Source organism: Protopterus annectens, chromosome 4.part0 (assembly GCF_019279795.1).
Source record: "Protopterus annectens isolate FY-2018-M chromosome 4.part0, PAN1.0, whole genome shotgun sequence".
Lineage (NCBI taxonomy): Eukaryota > Metazoa > Chordata > Ceratodontiformes > Protopteridae > Protopterus > Protopterus annectens.
The window spans coordinates 990,082,465-990,105,323 of record NC_056733.1 but is presented as its reverse complement, the minus strand read 5'-3'; the positions used below and the strand labels follow the sequence as shown (position 1 = coordinate 990,105,323).

Sequence of the window (22,859 nt, the reverse complement as noted above, 5' to 3'; positions counted from 1 at the left end):
AGTACACCATAAAGAGGATTACTGGCCTCAAATAAATGCCCTACACTGACCGCCTCAAAAAACTCCAGCTTTACTCCGTAGCATATCGCCTACTCCTAGGTGATCTCTGCCTAACATATAAAGCTATGTGAAACCCAGAGCTGTTGGACATGCTACACCTAAAGAAATCCCAATCCCTCTGAGCTACATGCTCTAGGGACCTAAACCTTGTCACCACAATAAACAGGACATACTGGAGGGGTAGATTCCTGTCCCAGAGACTTCCCATACTCTGGAACAGGCTACCCATCTATGTCAAGCAAAGTTCTTCATTAGCACTCTTCAAGAAAAATCTTGATGAGTGGATGGGAAATAGGAAATACAGCCCGGGGATCACTTCTGTGTCTCTGCTTGACAGATGCACAGGAAAATAACTTTCTTGGGTGGCATAAGCCAGGGAAACTTGTTGGCTAGGCTTACATAGGCCCTTGGACCGATAGCCTAGTACCTCCCTATGAACCTATGAACCTATGACAAGAGTCTGCTTCAGCAGAGGCTGGAGGAGCAGCTTCACAGATTAGACACCTCTAGTTTTAGAATAACAAATACATGTGTCTTTTATTTATATGGGGCAGTTATTATTACTTAGGAGAGGGTATGCTTATTCTGTATTCAAATGTTGGAAATTTTTCTGCTCTTTTGTATGGGAACTGGGAGTAGGATTGTATATGTTAGTTGTGTCCATTGTTTTACTTGGATGTGTTGTTTTACTTTCTGTTTGTAATCTCAAGAAGGAGACAAAGCACAAAATTTCACTTAGGCTACATGTATGTGGTCCCAAATGATACTAAAGTTTACTTTGACTCTTGGAATACAGAACAATACTATAAAATGAATGCAGAAAAGAGCACATCAGACTACTCTGGTGGCATAGAAGGATACAGTCTTAGCTACAGTCCAGCCTGAGTTTGAACAGTGGCTCAGGGGCTTGATGGTGAAGGCACAGAGGATGGACGAACCCTCTCTGGGGGAGGAGGGAAGCTCCTTATGCATGGACATGCTTGTGCTGTTTGATTTACCTGTTGGAGACTGGAAGAAACAGCACTGTGCTGCCTGGGGGGTGGGTCACATGGGTGGGGAATCCTGCTTCCTGCTAACATCATCCTGTTTCTTATGATTATGTGTCTCATTCTTCTCAGGTTTGTTTTTGTAGTAAAAAGCCTCTGCAGAAACAAATAACCACAGAAATAGATATAGTCAGGCATTACTCGTATGTGTCTTGTGGGAAAGGAGATGGTACTATCTCCAGTGTTTTCTACAGCAAATGGTTGTACCACTGCAGATACTGTAAATAACCACAGTAATAGATATAGTCAGGCATTACTCGTATGTGTCTTGTGGGAAAGGAGATGGTACTATCTCCAGTGTTTTCTACAGCAAATGGTTGTACCACTGCAGATACAAACAAATAACCACAGAAATAGATATAGTTAGGCATTACTCATATGTGTCTTGTGGGAAAGGAGGTGGTACTATCTCCAGTGTTTTCTACAGCAAATGGTTGTACCACTGCAGATTCAAACAAATAACCACAGAAATAGATATAGTCAGGCATCACTCGTATGTGTCTTGTGGGAAAGGAGATGGTACTGTCTCCAGTGTTTTCTACAGCAAATGGTTGTACCACTGCAGATACAAACAAATAACCACAGTAATAGATATAGTCAGGCATTACTCGTATGTGTCTTGTGGGAAAGGAGATGGTACTATCTCCAGTGTTTTCTACAGCAAATGGTTGTACCACTGCAGATACAAACAAATAACCACAGTAATAGATATAGTCAGGCATTACTCGTATGTGTCTTGTGGGAAAGGAGATGGTACTATCTCCAGTGTTTTCTACAGCAAATGGTTGTACCACTGCAGATACAAACAAACAACCACAGAAATAGATATAGTCAGGCATTACTCGTATGTGTCTTGTGGGAAAGGAGATGGTACTATTTCCCGTGTTTTCTACAGCTACTTGGCATCACAAGACCAGCAACTGGTTGTACTACTGCAGATGTTATAAATAAAAACTGCTCTATTCAAAAAAGGAGCATAGTCATTTAGGTATCAAAGTGAGCCTAAATTATACAAATAAGACTGCTGTTCTTTACTTTTACAATTAATGTTACTTTAATTTTTAGAAATAAAAAGGCATCACTCAGTGGTCTTATTCTTCCAGTTAATTAGCCTTGTGCTTAATATATATTTACTTATTTGTATTTTAGGATTGAGGGAACTCACATAAAGATTGTAAAGAAACGCATCTGCTGAAGATCACATTCCTGAAGGAGTGAAGGATTATTATAGCAGCAAAGGCTCTTCAAGCTTTAGTTAAATCACAAACAGCTGTCACAAAATGATTTGTTTCAATAAAGGCTGGAGTTTTTCATATAAGTGTCTGAGAAGTTCTTTTGTTCATTTTTAATAATTTGCACTATATATGGTAATTCTGTGCTGAATACAGTTGGTTCTGTAATAAATGGTGATATCACAGTAACTTACAACATGATATGTGGCACACAGGCCACAGATTGGATGCCACAGAATGCTGTAATACAGTGTATGAAGATGTTTCATGCTGTGTGACACACAGGCCACAGACTGGATACCACAGAATGCTGTAATACAGTGTATGAATGAATATGTTTCATGCTATGTGCCATACAGGCCACTGATTAGATACCACAGAATGCTGTAATACAGTGTATGAATGAAAATGTTTCATGCTATGTGCCATACAGGCCACTGATTAGATACCACAGAATGCTGTAATACAGTGTATGAATGAATATGTTTCATGCTATGTGCCATACAGGCCACTGATTAGGTACCACAGAATGCTGTAATACAGTGTATGAATGAAGATGTTTCATGCTGCGCTATATTTTGCTAGAATCATACCATGTTATTTTGCACTACCAGCTACAGACCAAAGAGATACGACACAGATGTGTCTTTACAATTTATGTACTATATTTTGTCAATAAATGGAATTACTGCTACCAACCTACACTATAGAACTTACTGATTGCTCTGTATGCTGGTGGCAAAAAATGATTTAAAACTGGTTCTGCAATTAAGATGCAAAAGATGGAAAGCAGCAGTGGGATTGTTTGCTTGGCCATAAAACCCCACTCTTATTTTCTCCCTACAACATTCCAGGCAGGCACTGTCTTTGTACTAAGACCATGCATCCCCCCTAAGCTTGCCTGAAAGTTTCTAGAGAAACAGAAAAGATGGTGGTAGTTTTGGGAGAGGAAGTCCCTACACTGGTTGTCAAAAGCTAGTGGAAACTGCAGGAAATTAGCCAAAAATGCTTGTCCTTCATCTTCTACAGCTCCTTATGTATATGTGCTGCTTCATTTTGAGATGAAACTGCACTGACCTTCTGCCCTGCTTAAACTCACAGTTTACTGCCCTGCACTGACCTACTGCCCTGCTTAACCTCACAGTTTACTGCCCTACACTGACCTACTGCCCTGCTTAACCTTACAGTTTACTGCCCTATGCTGACCTACTGCCCTGCTCAACCCCAGGTTGTACTGCCCTACACTGACCTACTACCCTGCTTAACCCCACAGTGTACTGCCCAGTATCAGCTGCTTTCAACCAGTCATCTTCATTGGCATTTACACAGTGGCCCCTATTTTTCCAGTTTCTGACAATGACCCTCTTACCACAACCCTCTGTGTCCTACTCCACAATAACTCAGATGTCTAGGTGTTCACTCTCAGCTCTAACCTCAGTGCTTTTAGTTTCTCTAATAGCTGCATGTGCAGGAACAACTCAAAGGTTTTCCTATTATATTTAAGAACCACTGGCAAAGAAAATAAGGGAGTCAGAAATTCAAGGATATAATTGGTATGGTTGTCAAGAAAAGCTGGCTCTGTTTGCAGATGACATTATTTTATACCTAAAAAATCAGAAAGGAGCATTACAGTGCTGTGGAACATACTGAGACAGTTTCAAATCATTTTGGGATACAAAATTAATTTTGCTAAAGCAAAGGTAATAGCAGTAAACTATGTACCCACATACAACATTGGTTCAGTAATACCCATACTTATGAGGACATGATAACATGAAGTATTTAGGAGTATGGATTAAAAATGATTCTGGTGTGGCAGCTAAGGATATGTGGGAACAGACTAAACTAAAGATAATACAAAAACTGAGAAAATGGAAGCTGTGTTATATGGATATTGATGGTAAGGTACAAGCAGGTAAAATGTTTTTAGTCTGTTTAATATTATACACAGGTCAGGCATATTTTTATCAACCAGAGGAGTTGTGGATAACAATTAATAAAGAGCTGAAGGGTTTTATCTGTGAGGGGAAGATGGGAGGACTCAAGTGGGATACGCTTAGTCTTCCAACAGAACAATGTGGATTGGGATTACTTGATTTGAAGGGGTATTTCAGAGCAACACAGTTAAGGCTCATATACATAGCACAAGCAGAAAACTATAATTCAAAGTGGGAATACATGATGATGAAACGGGAGGAAGCTCAAGTAGTAGCGAGAGACTGGGATTTTTGATGCAGACCTTAAAGGAGAACAACAATAATCCTACAGAATATTATATTCATAAAGTAGCAGAAAGTATTCTAACAACTAAACCAACACAGGAATGGATAAAGGAGATTCTGCTGACTGCAATTAGAGATACAGACAATAGGCAAGAGGGGGCTGGATTTTTTTGGAGAAACCTGGCAAGGAGCAAAGTTGTTGGGAGCAAATAACTAGAGAGGGAAAGGTAATCGAATGGGAAGATGCCGAGAATTTAATTGGATTGCAGGATAGAGATTGCCTTCCCTATAAGGTCTGATACCAGAGTATAGACAAAGACAAAGAAATAGGGGGACCCTAAATGAAAGACGAGCACTGGTAGAGGTTTTAGTAGAATCTAGAACACAGGTTGCCATTAAGACAGGAGCATGATAACTACAAGAATCAATCAGAGGAGGTTAGAAAGAATTGGGAAGAGAGACTGGATAGGCAGTTCGCTAAGAAATAATGGAGAATAAAGGTATATCTTCCAAATATGCAACAGAGTCTAGAAGATTTAGGATCTTTGTTTGGAAGTGTTTATATAGATATTTTATACCCCAAGTAGACTCTAAATAATTTTTCCAAAGGTAGAAAACAAATGTTGGAGGTGTGATGGGGAAGAATTGTGAATATATTTTCTGGGTGTGTAATGTGTTGGCAGACTTTAAAGATTCCCTGCAGACTGCTCTGACAGAGATGCTGCGTGAGCAAATTAGTGTAATTAAGGAGATGACTTTTTGAGCTATGATGCAGAATCGGGTTTGCCTAGACATAGTAACGACTTGCTGAGTCTAATTATGATAGCTGCCAAAAAAGCAATCACTAGAAAATGGATATCAAATTCTAAACCAACTTTACTAGAAGTAAGATAGTAACAAAGATAAAACAACTGGAATTGGGATCTTTAGAAAAGGGAAGGAGCAAATTACATAGGAAAAATGTGAATTGTGGAATCAATACATGCAGAGGAGAATTGAGGTTTAAAAAAAGGCAGGAACTGAATGAGCCATGTAATGGTTGACTGACAATAACTGTATATATATTATAAGTAATGTATGCCGCTATAGTTGTGTTGCATGGTTTGTAATGTATAATGTTTGCAACTGAGATTGTGTCATTGTGGTTTATTTTCATTTATATAAATACAAAATTTCGTATGTCAAAGATGATAATTTAATAAAGATGTTTCTTGTTTAAAAAACAGGATAGACAGGTTTACATGCATTCCCCTATTATTTTCTCTCTTGGTGCACTCATAAAACTTAATCAGGTTTCACTGACAGTTCTTAAACCCACATAACATTTTGTCCTGAAGATTCTTCCTTCTAGGAAAATAGGCAGCCCCTCCCTCAGTATTTCCTCATGACATCCTGACATTTACCCCTCACTCACTCCACTCCTACAACGGTACACTTCCACAAGGCTCCTTTGTTCATCAGACACAAATCTGCTTCAGGTCAAGAAAATGATACAGTACCTTTGGTAACTCCTTATATTCCACCCAGGTATCTAAATTGTGGAACTCTCTCCATCCCTACCACTTTTAGGCTAATATCCTCCCCATCTGCTTCAAAGTCAAACTACAAGACTGCCTGTTTAATTCCTGGCACTTCTCCTGTTCCAGCTTACACGACTAAACTTTCCATTTCATTTCTTGCTTTCCTTCTAGAAGTATTCATGTCATCACCATCATTATGACCTCCCTTTATCCCATTTGGACGGCCCATTTGGACCATCTTGATAATCAAACACAAATAATTAAATAATAAATCAATTACCAAAGAAAAGGAGAAAGGCAACCAAGATGATGTCATCTACCTTGACTTCAGTAAGGCATCTGACACACTGCAATGCAGAAGGCAACTGAGCAAGCTGATGAGACTGGAAGTAGGAGAAAAATCAGTGAGATATATAAACGACTTACTACACAGAGCGGGTGGTAGTAAAGGAGAAACAAGGCTCATTCAAGTGTTTGTCTCATGCATATAGCAACAGGTGCTGATAACAAGATTAACCTGTGCAGACTAAGCTAAGTTCAGAGGATAGTGGTAATGGAGGAATTCAGACTTATGAGGGATCCAAAGCTAAATGTCAAACTGAGAAAGGAAGTAGTAACTAGGGATCAAAGCAAAAAAATGGAAAACATTGCAGATGAGGTATAGCAACATGGAGTACAGTACAGATCTGGAGAGTGGAGCTTAGATAAATGGATCAGAAAAAGGACACAGAGGTAGCTGTAAAAGCTGTAACGGTCCTGATTAGTAACCCAATGCTGAGCAAAAAGAAAGACAGGAAGGCTTACAGGATGAGAGGGTGCATTCCCAGAGGAAATTACTTCATGGAGCAAGGAAGCCATTTCCCCAAAAAGACAGAGATGAAGGCCTACAGGATGATGGTGTGCATTCCCAGAGGAAATGACTTTAAGGAACAAGGAAGCCATTTCCCCAAAAAGACAGAGAGGAAGGCCTACAGGATGATGGGGTGCATTCTCAGAGGAAATTACTTCATGGAACAAGGAAGCCATTTCCCCAAAAAGACAAAGAGAAAGGCCTACAGAATGATGGGGTGCATTCCCAGAGGAAATTACTTTATTGAACAAGGAAGCCATTTCCCCAAAAAGACAGAGAGGAAGGCCTACAGGATGATGGGGTGCATTCCCAGAGCAATGACTTCACAGAACAAGGAATTCATTTCCTCACTCTGTTTGTTAGGGATCAAGGCACAGCTGGAGACAACAAGTGGTGCTGGAGGCTGAGTACTTAGAAGGACATAAAATATTTATGAGAAACTCCACTCCCTGCAAGCCTTCCTCTCCCTGGAGTGTGTAGACATCTGTGCAGTAACTGAGACATGGTTTAAAGTCACTGAGAGCACCCCACCAATGCAAGGTTATACTGCCTTTCACACCTTTAGACCAGCTACTGCACAGGAGGGAACTAAAGGTGGAGGAATGTCATTCCATATTAAGACTAATCTCACATCCATACTAGTTAAACGGTATGACTCACTGGAACTCATGCATGTGCAACTCACCATAAACAGGGTGCTGTACCATATCCTTGCAGCATATAGATCCCCCTCCATGTCCCAGGAAACCCATACTACCTGTTTCAATGTACTAGAGTCCCTCACCATTCAACCCAATACAATATTCATGGGATACTTCAACTAGCAATCTATAGACTGGGAATCCTACACCACTTCTAATGTACAAGCCCAGTGATTCCTAAACTTTCTTAATACCAACATCCTGGAACACATTCTTGACCTTGTACTCATGAACATGGGGGTCCAATATTGCTCAGCTAATGTAATATCTTTGCTTGTCGGATCTGACTATTAGGCAGTATTATTTGAAATAAATATTAAATCCATGGATCCAGAAAAAACAAAAACCTTTAGGAACTATTCCAAGACTAACCTGTCTATACTAAGCAATACCTTGGCTAAATTTCAAGCACCCCCAAACCCAGTAAACACAATAGAAAACACTGAGGTATTTATAAAATCTCTGTCCAGCCTTATTGCCAGCTGTGCAGAGTGAACTGTGCTCACTCATATTAAGAATAAGACAAATTTTAAAGACAAGGCATCCTGGTGGTATCAAGCCATCAATCAGTTATACAACAAAAGAAAATAATTATTGGCCAAGTGTAGGAGAAACAAAGCCGTGCATACTAAAAGCCACCTAACCAATCTAAAGAGGCAACTAAGACAGTTGATTAATACTCCAAAGGCTTAACTTGAAAGAAAAGTAGCTTCTCAGGCAAAGGATAATCACAAAGCTTTCTACGGCTATGTCCATGACCTCAGGGGAAATACACAACAATGCGCAGAACTTATTGTAAATGGCATCACCCACAATGAACTGGAGGCCATTGCCAACCTTTTGGCTGGCAGGTTCAGCTCAAATTTCTCCTTCCACTCCCATCCTCTCATCTGATAGTGAAAAGGAAATACCACATAAAACAATCCCCCAACCATTACTAGAGAACATGTCCTTGTTTCACTTGAAAGAAAGTTACTGTTTGTCGTTTTTGCATTTAAGTAACCTGAAACACATTGCATTTAAGTTACCTGGCACTTGCTCACTAAAGCAATTATATAAGTCAGCACTAAAATATTAAAAGCACTACACCCTTACAAACTCCCCTTGAGTACCTTGTTCCCCATTGGCCCTTTTTTTCAATTATAAAGGAATTCCCAACACTATTCTAGCATGACCAAAGGTCAGTTGTCAATCTCCTCTCCGGTCCAGCTGGTGAATCTCGGAATCTTGAGGCAATGTTACAACTGCCACATGTACACAGACAACCGTCTCCTCCTCCCAACAAATTCCAACACATGTGAGAGATGCAACCATATAGCCATACTAGAGGCTAAGCTCTCTCGACTCAGTACTGGCAAAATCAGTCAGGAGGAGAAGGAAACCACACTCACTACAATTCCAATCTCACATAGACCTACCACGACAGCAAACCAAACACATAAACACACAAAAATATACTCGGAGGCTCTAAGTAAAAATCTGCCTAAGCAGCAGAGACCTCCAAAGCAGACACCCAAGCAACCGCTACCCCAAAACAAAACTCATGCAACACATAGCTCACAAAGCCAGTGTGCTGAACAGTCACAGCCCTTAAGGCTAAACAACACAGCTGATACACTTGTAATAGGTGACTCTATCGTCAGGCACACTGACGTCCCACTCACCAGGCTGAACAAGGAGAAGGTCATGGTGAGCTGCATGTCATGCGCTAGGATCCGCCACATAACACAAGCACTCAGGTCACTCCAAGGCAAGTACAAATATGACTCAGTCATTGTCCATGCTGGTGTGAATGACCTGAGACATACCTCCCTGGACTACATGAAAAGAGACATAGAGTAGCTCTCTGAGCATGTAGCCCAGGCCGGTATGACCCTGACCTTGAGTAGCATCTTACCCTCACCAAGAATGATGCCACAATATGAAGACAAGATGATCAATTTCAACAATTGGCTTAAGTATTGGTGTCATTCAAAGGGGATCCAATGCCTGTCAGCCTGGGATGACATGCTCGACAAGCCACGATGCTTTGCTAGGGACAGCTTGCACCTGTCACCCCTGGGCTTTTGGATATTGGCAAAGGCTCTTGCTACCCCCATAGTGCCTTTTTTAGGCAAGGCTCAAAAGACAAACCCACCTCCATAGGTATCACAAGGGATAAGAAACTAAGAGTAATGCTACTCAATGCCAGAAGTCTAAACCTCAAGATGCACGCACTTGAAACTCTCCTTAGCATGGAGAACATCGATATCTGTGCAGTAACAGAAACCTGGTTCATGGCTCCTGAGGGCACCCCAGCACTACCAGGTTATACCTCATACCATGCTTTTTGGCCCCAAAACTTGCACCGTACTACAAAAAAAGGGAGAGTATCAATATTCATCAAAGATACCCACACCTCCAGGTTGGTGGCACAGCACAAAACATCAGAGACTATCCATGTGCAACTAACAGTGGGTAAAACTGCCTTCCAGTTTATAGCCTGCTACAGACCACCCTCCCAAACCCAGGAACCCCACTCGACCTTCCTGAGAACACTGGAAAATATGAAGGTCTCTCCAAACACTATTATATTGGGCGACTTCAACCACCCAAACATAGACTGGGAGCATTACTCTAGCTCCAACACCCCAGCCCAAGGTTCCTAGAATTTATAAACTCAAATTCTATGGAACAACTTGTTACCACTTCCACAAGAGGGGAAAACATACTGGACCTGATCATCACCAACATGGGGACTCTATGCTCCAGACAAGAAGTGTATCCCTCACTGGTAAGATCAGACCATAAACTAATCTCACTGGATATTCACATCCCGACTCCACCCCCTGCCCTGAAAACCACAGTGAAAAACTTCTCTAAAACAAATTTCACACTCCTCAAAACTGAGGTGGAATCCTTCAAAGCCCCCGGGCCTGTAAAAAATATGGCCCAGACCACAGAATCCTTTATAAATGCATTCTATGAACACCTTCAGGAATGCATGGATCATGCATTCCCAAATAAAACCAAGACCCAATCCTCCAAAGTTAGACGTCCTATCTGGTGGACCCCAGCCATAAACAAACTATACAATAGAAGGAGGAAGCTACTACATGATAGAGCAAAATCCCAAAAAGGGAAGGCATCTCTGATCAGTATTAGCAAAAAAGTACGGGCACTCATAAAATCGTCTAAGGCCAGCTTCGAGAGAAAAATTGCACAGGACACTAAGGATAATCACAAGGCTTTCTTTAGTTATGTTAGGAACCTGGGTGGGAATTCCCAGATATACTCAGAATTAGTCTAAAATGACAAAAAATACACGGAACCCACAGACATTGCCAACATCCTAGACAGGTTCAGCACAAACTCCCCCCCCCTTCAAAAGGGCAAATATTTATCCCAGCAGAGTGCTGCCCCCCTGACATCACAGATGCTCAGGTAAGGGCTGCCCTCTCCAAAGCAAAAAACACAGCATCAATGGGACCAGATGGTGTCCCAGGCTGCGTCCTACATGAACTCCAAGAAGACCTAAACCCAAACATAAAACTACTGTTCAATCTCAGGCTTACTACAGGATATGTACCCAAAGAGTGGCGTACAGCAACAGTGGTCCCTCTCCGCAAAGGTGGTGCCTCAATGGATCCTGGAAACTATCGCCCCATAAGCCTGACTAGCTTGGTCTGCAAAGCTATGGAAAGGATCATCATGGACCTCATAAATAAAGATATTGGGGACCTGCAGACACTGGATCCTACCCAGTTCGGCTTTGTTAAGGGCAGATCCTGCCTCTTAAACCTGGTTGATTTCTTTGAAACAGTCACCAAGGCCATTGACGAGGGGAAGGTGGTCCACACAGCCTACCTGGACCTCGCAAAGGCCTTTCATACAATACCACACTTGGGCATTATAGATAAGCTCACCAGCTTAAATATAAACCCCTATGTCACTAGATGGGTTGCAAACTGGCTCAAGGACAGAACCCACATGGTTAGAATTGCTGGAGCCATGTCAGACTCCAAACCAGTTACAAGTGGCATCCCCCAAGGCTCAGTCCTGGGACCTCTCTTGTTTGGTATATATTTCTCGGAGGTACAGACCAACACGGAGGGACTGTGGCTGACTAAGTTCGCAGATGACTGCAAACTGGGCGCCATAATCAACTCTCCAGCCGACACAAGCATCCTCCCAAAGGGCCTCATAGAAACAGACAACTGGTGCCAGAGCCATGGCCTCAAGCTAAACACCAAAAAGTGTATAGTCATCCCCTTTGGCAAAAACGAAGTGCCCACAAATTACTACATAGGTGGTAATCCATTAAGTACAGAAGAAGTAATTAGCGACCTGGGGACCCAAGTTAATAGCAGTCTCTCATTTGACAACCACATGGCCAAAGTGGTTAGAAAAACATTTTATATAGCCCACCTAATCATGAAGGGATTCACATCTAGATTAGGGGAGGTCATCATGCCTCTTTACTCATCCCTCATCAGGCCCATAATTGAGTACAATGCCCCTTTTGGGATGTACCTTACCAGACACCTGCAGCAACTGGAAAGACCCCAAAAGTACCTCACCAAGAGGATCATAGGGCTCAAACAGATGCCATATGCTGCCCGGTTAAAGAAACTCCAGCTCTACTCAGTGGCATACCGCCTGCTCAGAGGCGATCTGTGCCTGATGTATAAAGCCATGTCCAACCCGGAATTAATGGACATGCTGCACCTCAGAAAATCCAAATCCCATTGAGCTACGCGCTCAAGAGACTTGAACCTCAGCACTGAAATAAATAGGACATGCTGGAGGGACAGATTCATAACCCAGAGGCTCCCTTCACTCTGAAATAAAATCCCAGTCCAGGTTAGGCAGAGTCCCTTATTGACTCTCTTCAAGAGGAATCTTGATGAGTGGATGGGAGATCATAGGTTTACCCCCGGGTATCACTTCTGTATCACTGTTAGACAGAGGCACAGTATACTAACCTCAAAAAAGGGCATAGCAAAATTAATTTAAAATGGGTGGCGAAAGCCAAACACACTCTGGCTAGGCTTATAAATACCCAAGGGCAGATAGCCTAGTATGAACCTATGAACCTATGTCGTTGATGCACATTCCAGAGCCAAAAATGCTGCATTGATGAGCCCAGATAACATCCCATGGTATATAAATAGCATGAAACATGACCTCTCTGGTCCACTTAAATCACTTTTCAAGTGGAGCCTTCAGTCAGGTTTTGTGCCCAAGGAATGGAATATGGCTGCAGTTATCCCCCTGCTCAAAGGAGGTTCAACCATTGATCTGGGTAACTACAGGCCCATAAGTCTCACCAGCCTCATATGTAAGGTCATGGAAAGACTGATCACAGACATGATAAATGAGGACATAAGTAAGCTGCAAACACTGGATGCCTCACAGTTCATCTTTGTTAAAGGAAGATCATGCCTATTAAATCTGGTGGACTTTTTTGAGAGGGTCACCAAAGCACTGGATGAAGGTAAGACTGTGCACACAGCTTTTGATACAATACCCCACTAAGGCATTATAGACGTGCTCACTAATTTGAGTATAAACCCTTTTATCACCCACTGGATAGCCAACTGGCTCACTGAGAGGACACAAGAAGTCAAAATAGGTGAGGCCACCCACACCAATGGAAGAGTCCCTAAGAGCTCTGTTCTGGGCTTGCTCCTTTTTCACAACTATTTCTCTGAAATGGAAGCAAATGCTGAAAGTTCATGGCTGACTAAGTTTGCAGATGATTGCAAGCTGGGGGTTATCACTGACTCCAATGCAGACACAAGCATTCTTCAAGAATGTCTATCTCTGACTAACAAATGGTGCCAAACCATGGTCTTAAACTTAATGCTAAGAAATGCATAATTGTACCATTTGGGAAAAGAACCCTCCCAGCTAATTGCCATGTTGATAATACACTGTAATAGTTGACCCAGTGGTCAGGGATCAGGGTATGCATGTAGACAGTAGCATTACCTTTGACCACCATATGGCCACAGTGGTTTGGAAATCCTTTTATGTTGCCCAACTTATAAGTAAGGGCATGGCATCTAGGTCCAAAGAGGTCATTATCCCACTGTAATCTGCCCTTATCAGACCAATCAAAGAGTACAATGCTCCTTTTGGTATGTACCTGACCAAGCATATGCAGCAACTAGAGTGACCTCAAAGGTTCCTTACAAAGAGGAACAAAGGCATAACAAACCTGCCATATGCAGAGCACCTTAAAGCCCTTTATTTATTTATTTATTTATTTATTATTTATTTGCAGTTGGTTTACCAGGATAATCCATTGGGTCTAATAACCCGTTTTCAATGGAGTCCTGGGGAGAAAAGCTCCAGAACTAAGTATGTTACAAAAAGTGATTCATACTAGTTGTACAAAAACTATAACAAATTACAAATTATATAATAATCCAAAGTATTTTGACACCAGCAAACAATTTCAAAATAAACACAGAAGAAATAACTATGACAGAAGATTAGATAAAATTAATAGATTATAGATTATAAAGAATAATGTATGAAAATTTTGAGTTTATACCATATTCAAAATACTGAATCAAGTTTCTGAGAAATAACAGACATTTATGAAGGAAGTACTTTGGAGGTGAGGGCTAGTGCAGTTTTCCCTATAAAGTGAAATGATAATGTATATTAGTTATGAGTAAATAATCAGATAAAATGTAAGAGGAATCAAGGCGAAGAAGGAAGATGGCAATTACAAGTAAATTAGCTATGAGGGATGGGAGCAAGAGCATTCCCACTTGGATACTAGGTGGGAATGAAGAGATCTTTTAAAAATAAAGTGGTTGGGGGTGGTGCGGATGGATGATGGTAGAGAGTTCCAAAGGCGGGCAAGGACAAAAGATAGAAGATTTTTCCCTGGGGGACGAGTGGGTTTATAGATTTCCAATAGATTTTGATTGTTGGACCTCAATATTCTATCAGGAAGGTGCATTTTGAAAGCTGATGAGAGGGAGGGACAGAGAGAGGAGTTGAAAATGAGTTTGTGAGCAAGAGATAGTTGAGTGTATGTGAGATAGTTAGAAAGCTCTAGCCATTTTAGTATATGGAGAGAGGAACAGTGGTGTGAGGAGGACTTGTGGTTGGTAGCAAACTTGGCGATTTTATTATAGCAAGAGGAAAGTTGGGTTTTTAGGGAGGACTGTAGATTAGTTAGGAGTGGGGCTCCATAGAGAAGGGAGGGGATAAGAAATGAAGTAGAGAGTGTGATTTTGGCAGCAGGTGTGAGGTATTTATTTTGCCGGTACAGCATACCAAGTTTTTGGTGGGTTTTTTTGATATTTAGCTGTAGGTGAGAATTAAATTTGAGTTGGGTATCAATTTGGACCCCGAGTAGCTTGGTCTCTGACACTAGTTCCAGAGGTGAATTATTTTGACTAGTGATAGAGAAAATGTTTGTGTTGAAGGAGACAGCTTTAGAGGGGGAGAATAGCATTAATTTGGTTTTAGAGGCATTGAGAGCAAGATGATTTCTTTTCATCCACTGCTCAGTGGTTGTGAAAGCTTCTTGGGTCAGTTTTTGGAGTGAGGGGATAGAAGAGGCCGAGCATATAATAGTGGAATCATCTGCATATTGGATGATGTCTGAGAAAGGAATGGAGTTGTGGAAATCATTTATAAATATATTAAAGAGAAGGGGACCCAGTATGGACCCTTGGGGTACCCCAGTAGGCGTATTTAGAAATGAGGAAGTGGCTTTTTTCCATATTACTGCTTGATATCTGTTAGATAAGTAGTTGGAGAACCAGTTCAATGAGGAGGGAGATAGGTTAAGTCCTGAGAGTTTGGTTAGTAGCAGGTTATGAGAGATAGTGTCAAAGGCCTTAGAGAGGTCAAGTAGTATGGTAGAAACAATTTGGCCAGAGTCACGTGCTTTGTTAATAGTTTGAAGGAAGGAGAGGAGGGCAGTCATAGTACTGTGATTAGGTCTGAAACCATGTTGGGTGGGAGTTAGTAGGTGATTTTCTAAAAGGTAAGGAAGGAGTTGAAGATGAATACATTTTTCTAAGATTTTAGAGATGGGAGATAGGATGGCAATGGGGCGGAAATTAGTAACATTGTTATTGTTACCCCCTTTGTGCAAAGGGATGATGTAGGCCTTTTCCAGATTTGGGGTACTGTACTTTCTAGGATAGAGCGGTTGATTAAAATGCTAATAGGGTAGGAAAGTGCATCAGCAGCTATGCTAAGAAAGTAGGAAGGGATGTTATCAGGAGCATTAGTACATGGCTTCAGTTTCAGAAGGAGTTTCTTTATAGTGGAAGTGGGTATAGGTTTGAATGAGAAAGAGGGAGAGTGTGCAGGGGGGGTGAGTTAGGGGCAGATGCAGTTAATGAAGTAGTTAGAGGAGGAGAAAAAGTGGAGGGAGAAAAGTTGGTAAATGGAGATGTGGGGGTGGAGGTGGTGCTGGGTGGAGTGCTGGGGAGAGAGGGTGGGGGAATATTTGAGAGTGTAGTGATGTTAGAGAAGGATGATGTTAATTTGGAAATGGATTCAATGAAGAAATTATTAAATTGTGTAGCCAGATCTAGGTCAGGAGCGTTTGGGTCTGGGGTAGGGGTATTTTTTTTACTAGGGTTGAGAAGAGTAGAGATACCTTTCCAGAATTTCTGAGGGTTAGATTTACTGCTATTTTGGAGTGTGGAGAAGTAGTTTTGTTGATCGGAAATTATGAGTTTTTTTACCCTGTTTCGGAGAGTTTTATATTCTTTTTCGACTAGGGGGGATTTGTTTTTCTGGTAATATGCCCAGACTTTGTCTCTGTGTCGCATGGATGCTAGTGTATTTTTGGATAGCCAGGGGGCTGTTTTAGTTTTAATTCTCTTAGTCCTTAAGGGTGCATGAGAATCAAGTATTTGTAGGAAAATTGAGTTGAAGTGGGCAACTGCGTTGTCTAGAGATAAAGTTTTTAGGCAGTTCCAATTTATGGATTTTAGAGAGTTTGAGAAGCTTGTAGGATCAAACTTTTTTTGGTTGCGGATAGTAATACAATTATGGGTACGATGCAGGTGTAATGGGAGTCGCTTTGTGAAGATGGGTATGTGGTCACCAAGGGGATCAGGTAGAGTACCACTGTCAGAGAAATAGTGGGGGTGAGAGACTAGAATCCAGTCTAGAATACTGCCATTAGAGGGGTATGTTGTGGATTTGATAAGTTGTGAAAAGTTGTAGAGGTTGATATTAAGAGGGTTTTTAGAGGACTGAATGGAGGCCCAGTTAATATTCATATCACCAAGTATTATTGTTTCATTGCTAATGTTGTTCGAGAGCCAGGAAAGGATATCCTCAAGTGTAGAAATATTTTCTCCTGGGGGGATATAGAGTGAGGCTATACAAATGTGTTTATGTGAGTTAATTTGGAGAGATGTGAGGAGTAGTTCAGCATTATTGAATTGTGGAATGAGTTTGTTATAGGGGGTAACTGATAATGAGGATGAATATAGGAGAGCTACTCCACCTCCTTTTCTATTCGGCCTGTCTTTTCTAATGATTGAGTAGTTTGGCGGAATTATTTCAGAGTCTTTTATATAGGGTTTTAACCAAGTTTCTGAGATTGTTAGGATATCCGGTTTATTATGAACAAGCCAGGCATGAAGGTGTGGAACTTTGTTTACTATGCTTTGGGAGTTAAAGGAAGTAAATAGGATCAACTTGTCTGTAGAGGAAACTGTGGAGGGGCCAGGGTTGGGATGGATATCACCGGATAGTAGAGTAGAAATTAGATATAAGAGTGGCTTAGAAAGGTAGATGGACTGTTTGTGATTGGATTCTATTGTGGATTTAAGGAATTTGATAGTAACAATGGGGGAAAAATGTTTTTGAAGGGTAATGTATTTGTATGGGAAGAGTAGGAGGGTATTTATAGGATATAGATGAGGAGAAATAGGAGTATGTGAGTCTGGTAGAGTAGAGTTAAGGTGGTTAGTAGTGTGGAGAGGTTGTGCATGGTGAAAGTTAAAGGGTTGGGTGATGTAGTAAAGATAGGATAGAGTCAGGAGAAGTAGAAATAAGGAGATGAATGAGGATTTTGTAGGCATAGTGGAATGTGAAATATGTAGAGTTGATATGCTGTTGATAAAATATATATGAATACAAGAGAGTTATGTTTGTGTAGGACCAGGTAAAGTTAGGAGTATAAGAGTAGAAGTGGGAAATAGAGTTGGGATTGGAGTGGGTGTGGTTTAGGAGTGGGGTGGAGTCTAATGCAAGTAGAGAGGAATTCTACTGGATTAGGAGGGATAGCTGTGGTGGGCAAGTAAAAATTTTATGGGCGGAAAGAGGGAGGGGTAGATGTACAGATAGTGTGGTTGGTTGGATAAGAATTACTGTGGGTGTGCCTATGGGGGAAATAAAGGTAGATGCACTGGGGGTGGGTGGAATTTGGGGGTAGGGTAGGGGAGCGGAGTGAGCCCGCAGGGCGAACGGAGCGGGAAGAACCAAAGAGGTCTGAAGAGGAGGTTCGTGAGAGTCTATCAGTAAAGTGTTATTTGCAGAGGGGTAAGTTAGAATGGAAGAAAGACCTGGGTGTGTTGGATGACAGTGAACTATGAGAAACTAGAGCAAGTGAGTAGGAAAAGAGATGTTACAGCTAGAGTGAACTAATAGAGCTTAGGAGATACAGTGAGAAGGGGGAAGGTTAGAGCTGTGAGAGAATACCTACAATACATGCAGTGAAGTCAATTTGGGGAAGGGAGTCACCAAGTGGATAGGTAGAAAAATACACCTTACTCCACTAGAATATCCTCAGGGCCAAATAGAACTAAACAAGAGAGTGGTTGGTGAAGGTGGGGGGGGGAGAGAACATAGAGACTAGAATAAGGGATATTTAAGGCTGCTGGCTATCCTGGCAGAGGAGTGTACTAAATAACAGCTATCAAGGCTGAAACAGTAAGGTAGTAAGGGTTCAGCAGCAGTTACACATACTTCCTTAGCTTCTTCTTGGTGCAAAGTCCAGAAAAAAGGGAGATGAGGCAGCAGAGTAGGTTGCTTTTGCTTGAGCAAATAAGGTAGCTGTATTAATTAGGTGGGTTTTAGGTGTCCTCACGGGCTTAAGTCACAGGGGTAACTCAGGGAAGAAAGCTATAAAACAGGAGAGAGAGTTGAGAGAAAAATAGCATTTAGTACTATCTAAACACACCTTGTTTCTTAATAGCAGTCAAAGACAGTTAATAAGTCTATATTAAAAAAAGAGAGACATCATACATTATGTAACAGTTAGAAGCACTTCCAAAGATAGACAGGGCAAAACGGAATCTATATTATAAGCACGTGGAAGTTAGCGTTTCTATAGCAAATAATTTAGCCTGCAAACTTCAACGGCATTGTATGTTACATTAGCCAGATACGCTTCTTCAAAATGCAGCTAGTAGCCTTTGATAAACGTCGGCTTGAAGTGTATAACAGAATTATAACATCAAACACATGGCGTTTGCTGAGCGTTTAAATCGCAAACTTCACTATGTTTATGTAGTACATTAGCACTTCCCTCCACAAATAAATGTCACTACACACAATAAAAACGCCAGTATGGAAACGTTGTAGCAGGGCTCAAACACCAAGCACATTGCATATGCAGGTAATTAAATCAAAAACCCAATTAGGTAAAGTATATAGAGAATGTTAAGTGTTAGCGACTCTATGCCCAGCACACATCTACTGTAAATAACATCAGTTAGCACGACCTAACAGACCTATAATACAAAAACTTTACCCAGTACGCATCTATTGTATTAAATTACATTAAGAACAACATGCGGGACCTTGCGCTTATTTAATACAGAGTGCGACGGTACCAGTATTACAGCAAAACATCAATTAGGTAGAAAGAAATAACACGTGGAAGCATTAGTACAATGAACAAACAGGTACAACTTACAGTAGAGGTACACGCTCAGCCAGGGCACACAGCAGTTGAGATGGGCGATATTTAAAGATGGCGCCCAAAAGAAGGGAGGTATTTTATCACTTCCAGTAGGAAGAGGGAGGGGCAGGGATGGGAGTTAGCCGGAAAAGCTGTAAGGTTGTAGCAAGGGGGAGGTGACTTGCAAGGTGATATCTGAAAAAACGGGAAGGTGCAGGGAAAATAGATAAGAATAGAGGTATTACTAGAATAAGCGGCTATCACGGAGATATAGGATATAAGAATATAGCTAGAGCTGAAATACTCATATGTCATGGAAAGGACATTGAGTTAGGAAGAGAGGAGCGAGCAAGGCAAAGAGGGAGAGAGACAGAGAAGAGAAGAGACACTGCAGAGTAAGGTAAATAGCAGGACAATCTCATATCATGGGTAGGATAAAAAGACAGATGTGAGGAAGATAAAGAGAGGGAGAGATAAGAGGGAGAAGAAAGCAGTTCAGTACAAGGTAAAAACAGGGAGGCAGAACCAAAGAGGTCTGAAGAGGAGGTTCGTGAGAGTCTATCAGTAAAGTGTTATTTGCAGAGGGGTAAGTTAGAATGGAAGAAAGACCTGGGTGTGTTGGATGACAGTGAACTATGAGAAACTAGAGCGAGTGAGTAGGAAAAGAGATGTTACAGCTAGAGTGAACTAATAGAGAGTAGGAGATACAATGAGAAGGGGGAAGGTTAGAGCTGTGAGAGAATACCTACAATACATGCAGTGAAGTCAATTTGGGGAAGGGAGTCACCAAGTGGGTAGGTAGAAAAATACACCTTACTCCACTAGGATATCCTCAGGGCCAAATAGAACTAAACAAGAGAGTGGTTGGTGTAGGTGGGGGGGGAGAGAACATAGAGACTAGAATAAGGGATATTTAAGGCTGCTGGCTATCCTGGCAGAGGAGTGTACTAAATAACAGCTATCAAGGCTGAAACAGTAAGGTAGTAAGGGTTCAGCAGCAGTTACACATACTTCCTTAGCGTCTTCTTGGTGCAAGGTCCAGAAAAAAGGGAGATGAGGCAGCAGAGTAGGTTGCTTTTGCTTGAGCAAATAAGGTAGCTGTATTAATTAGGTGGGTTTTAGGTGTCCTCACGGGCTTAAGTCACAGGGGTAACTCAGGGAAGAAAGTTCCTTAGCGTCTTCTTGGTGCAAGGTCCAGAAAAAAGGGAGATGAGGCAGCAGAGTAGGTTGCTTTTGCTTGAGCAAATAAGGTAGCTGTATTAATTAGGTGGGTTTTAGGTGTCCTCACGGGCTTAAGTCACAGGGGTAACTCAGGGAAGAAAGTTCCTTAGCGTCTTCTTGGTGCAAGGTCCAGAAAAAAGGGAGATGAGGCAGCAGAGTAGGTTGCTTTGCTTGAGCAAATAAGGTAGCTGTATTAATTAGGTGGGTTTTAGGTGTCCTCATGGGCTTAAGTCACAGGGGTAACTCAGGGAAGAAAGTTCCTTAGCTTCTTCTTGGTGCAAAGTCCAGAAAAAAGGGAGATGAGGCAGCAGAGTAGGTTGCTTTTGCTTGAGCAAATAAGGTAGCTGTATTAATTAGGTGGGTTTTAGGTGTCCTCACGGGCTTAAGTCACAGGGGTAACTCAGGGAAGAAAGTTCCTTAGCTTCTTCTTGGTGCAAAGTCCAGAAAAATGGGAGATGAGGCAGCAGAGTAGGTTGCTTTTGCTTGAGCAAATAATGTAGTTGTATTAATTAGGTGGGTTTTAGGTGTCCTCACGGGCTTAAGTCACAGGGGTAACTCAGGGAAGAAAGTTCATTAGCTTCTTCTTGGTGCAAAGTCCAGAAAAAAGGGAGATGAGGCAGCAGAGTAGGTTGCTTTTGCTTGAGCAAATAAGGTAGCTGTATTAATTAGGTGGGTTTTAGGTGTCCTCACGGGCTTAAGTCACAGGGTAACTCAGGGAAGAAAGTTCCTTAGCGTCTTCTTGGTGCAAGGTCCAGAAAAAAGGGAGATGAGGCAGCAGAGTAGGTTGCTTTTGCTTGAGCAAATAAGGTAGCTGTATTAATTAGGTGGGTTTTAGGTGTCCTCACGGGCTTAAGTCACAGGGGTAACTCAGGGAAGAAAGTTCCTTAGCGTCTTCTTGGTGCAAGGTCCAGAAAAAAGGGAGATGAGGCAGCAGAGTAGGTTGCTTTTGCTTGAGCAAATAAGGTAGCTGTATTAATTAGGTGGGTTTTAGGTGTCCTCACGGGCTTAAGTCACAGGGGTAACTCAGGGAAGAAAGTTCCTTAGCGTCTTCTTGGTGCAAGGTCCAGAAAAAAGGGAGATGAGGCAGCAGAGTAGGTTGCTTTTGCTTGAGCAAATAAGGTAGCTGTATTAATTAGGTGGGTTTTAGGTGTCCTCACGGGCTTAAGTCAAAGGGGTAACTCAGGGAAGAAAGTTCCTTAGCTTCTTCTTGGTGCAAAGTCCAGAAAAAAGGGAGATGAGGCAGCAGAGTAGGTTGCTTTTGCTTGAGCAAATAAGGTAGCTGTATTAATTAGGTGGGTTTTAGGTGTCCTCACGGGCTTAAGTCACAGGGGTAACTCAGGGAAGAAAGAGTAGAGGTACACGCTCAGCCAGGGCACACAGCAGTTGAGATGGGCGATATTTAAAGATTTCCCTCTACTCAGTCTCCTGTAGATTGCTGAGGGGTGATCTATGCCTGGCTTACAAGGCATCAGCAAACCCCACACTTATGAATCTCCTACATATTCATAAATCAAACAGTAACAAAAATACAAGGTCTAGGAACCTGAATGTTGTCTATGACATAAACAGAACATGTTGGAGAGACAGATTTGTGTCCCAGAGACTGTTCCTTCTACGGAACAGACTTTCCATCCATATGAAACTGAGTTTGTCTGTTACCCAGTTTAAGCACAACCTAGACAAATGGATGGGGAATAGGAAATTTACACCAGGCCTGGCACCCGTGTCCCTTCTGGACAGAGGTAGTTTACAAATGCCTGGCCCTCAATGTCCTATTTGGATGAAGGACATCATTATTCTTTCAGTATAACTTGGCCAGGCTTAGAAAGGCCTCCTGGGTCATTAGCCTAGTAACAGTCTATGACTCTATGAGTTATACCATGCACTACTTACATACTATACAATACTCATGCAGGGTAATACCATGTATTACTTAAATACTGTTTAATACTCATGCCTAATGCTCTTACTGCTCATGCCACCTGTTTGCCTATTTGAGTTTTGGGTCTGTACCCAGTGTGTCTCTATCTCCCCCTTCATTTACACTTGTATTTATAGCATTCTAATATTTCTTGCTATTCCATCTCTTTTTTCTTCGATCCCAGTTTTGCCCTATATATCGT

At 41.7% G+C, this 22,859-nt stretch overlaps 2 protein-coding genes across 2 annotated transcripts in view; both read left to right on the top strand.

Moving 5' to 3' along the window:
- Window positions 1-2,421, top strand: part of LOC122800381 (trypsin inhibitor ClTI-1-like) — a 944,875-nt gene extending 942,454 nt beyond the window's left edge. The window contains exon 4 of the mRNA XM_044069829.1: window positions 2,256-2,421. Coding sequence (XP_043925764.1) covers window positions 2,256-2,301 — 46 coding nt within the window. The 3' untranslated portion in view covers window positions 2,302-2,421. The remainder of the gene's footprint in view (window positions 1-2,255) is intronic.
- Window positions 1-22,859, top strand: part of LOC122800380 — a 473,875-nt gene that overhangs the window by 50,250 nt on the left and 400,766 nt on the right. The gene's annotated exons all lie outside the window — the stretch shown is intronic.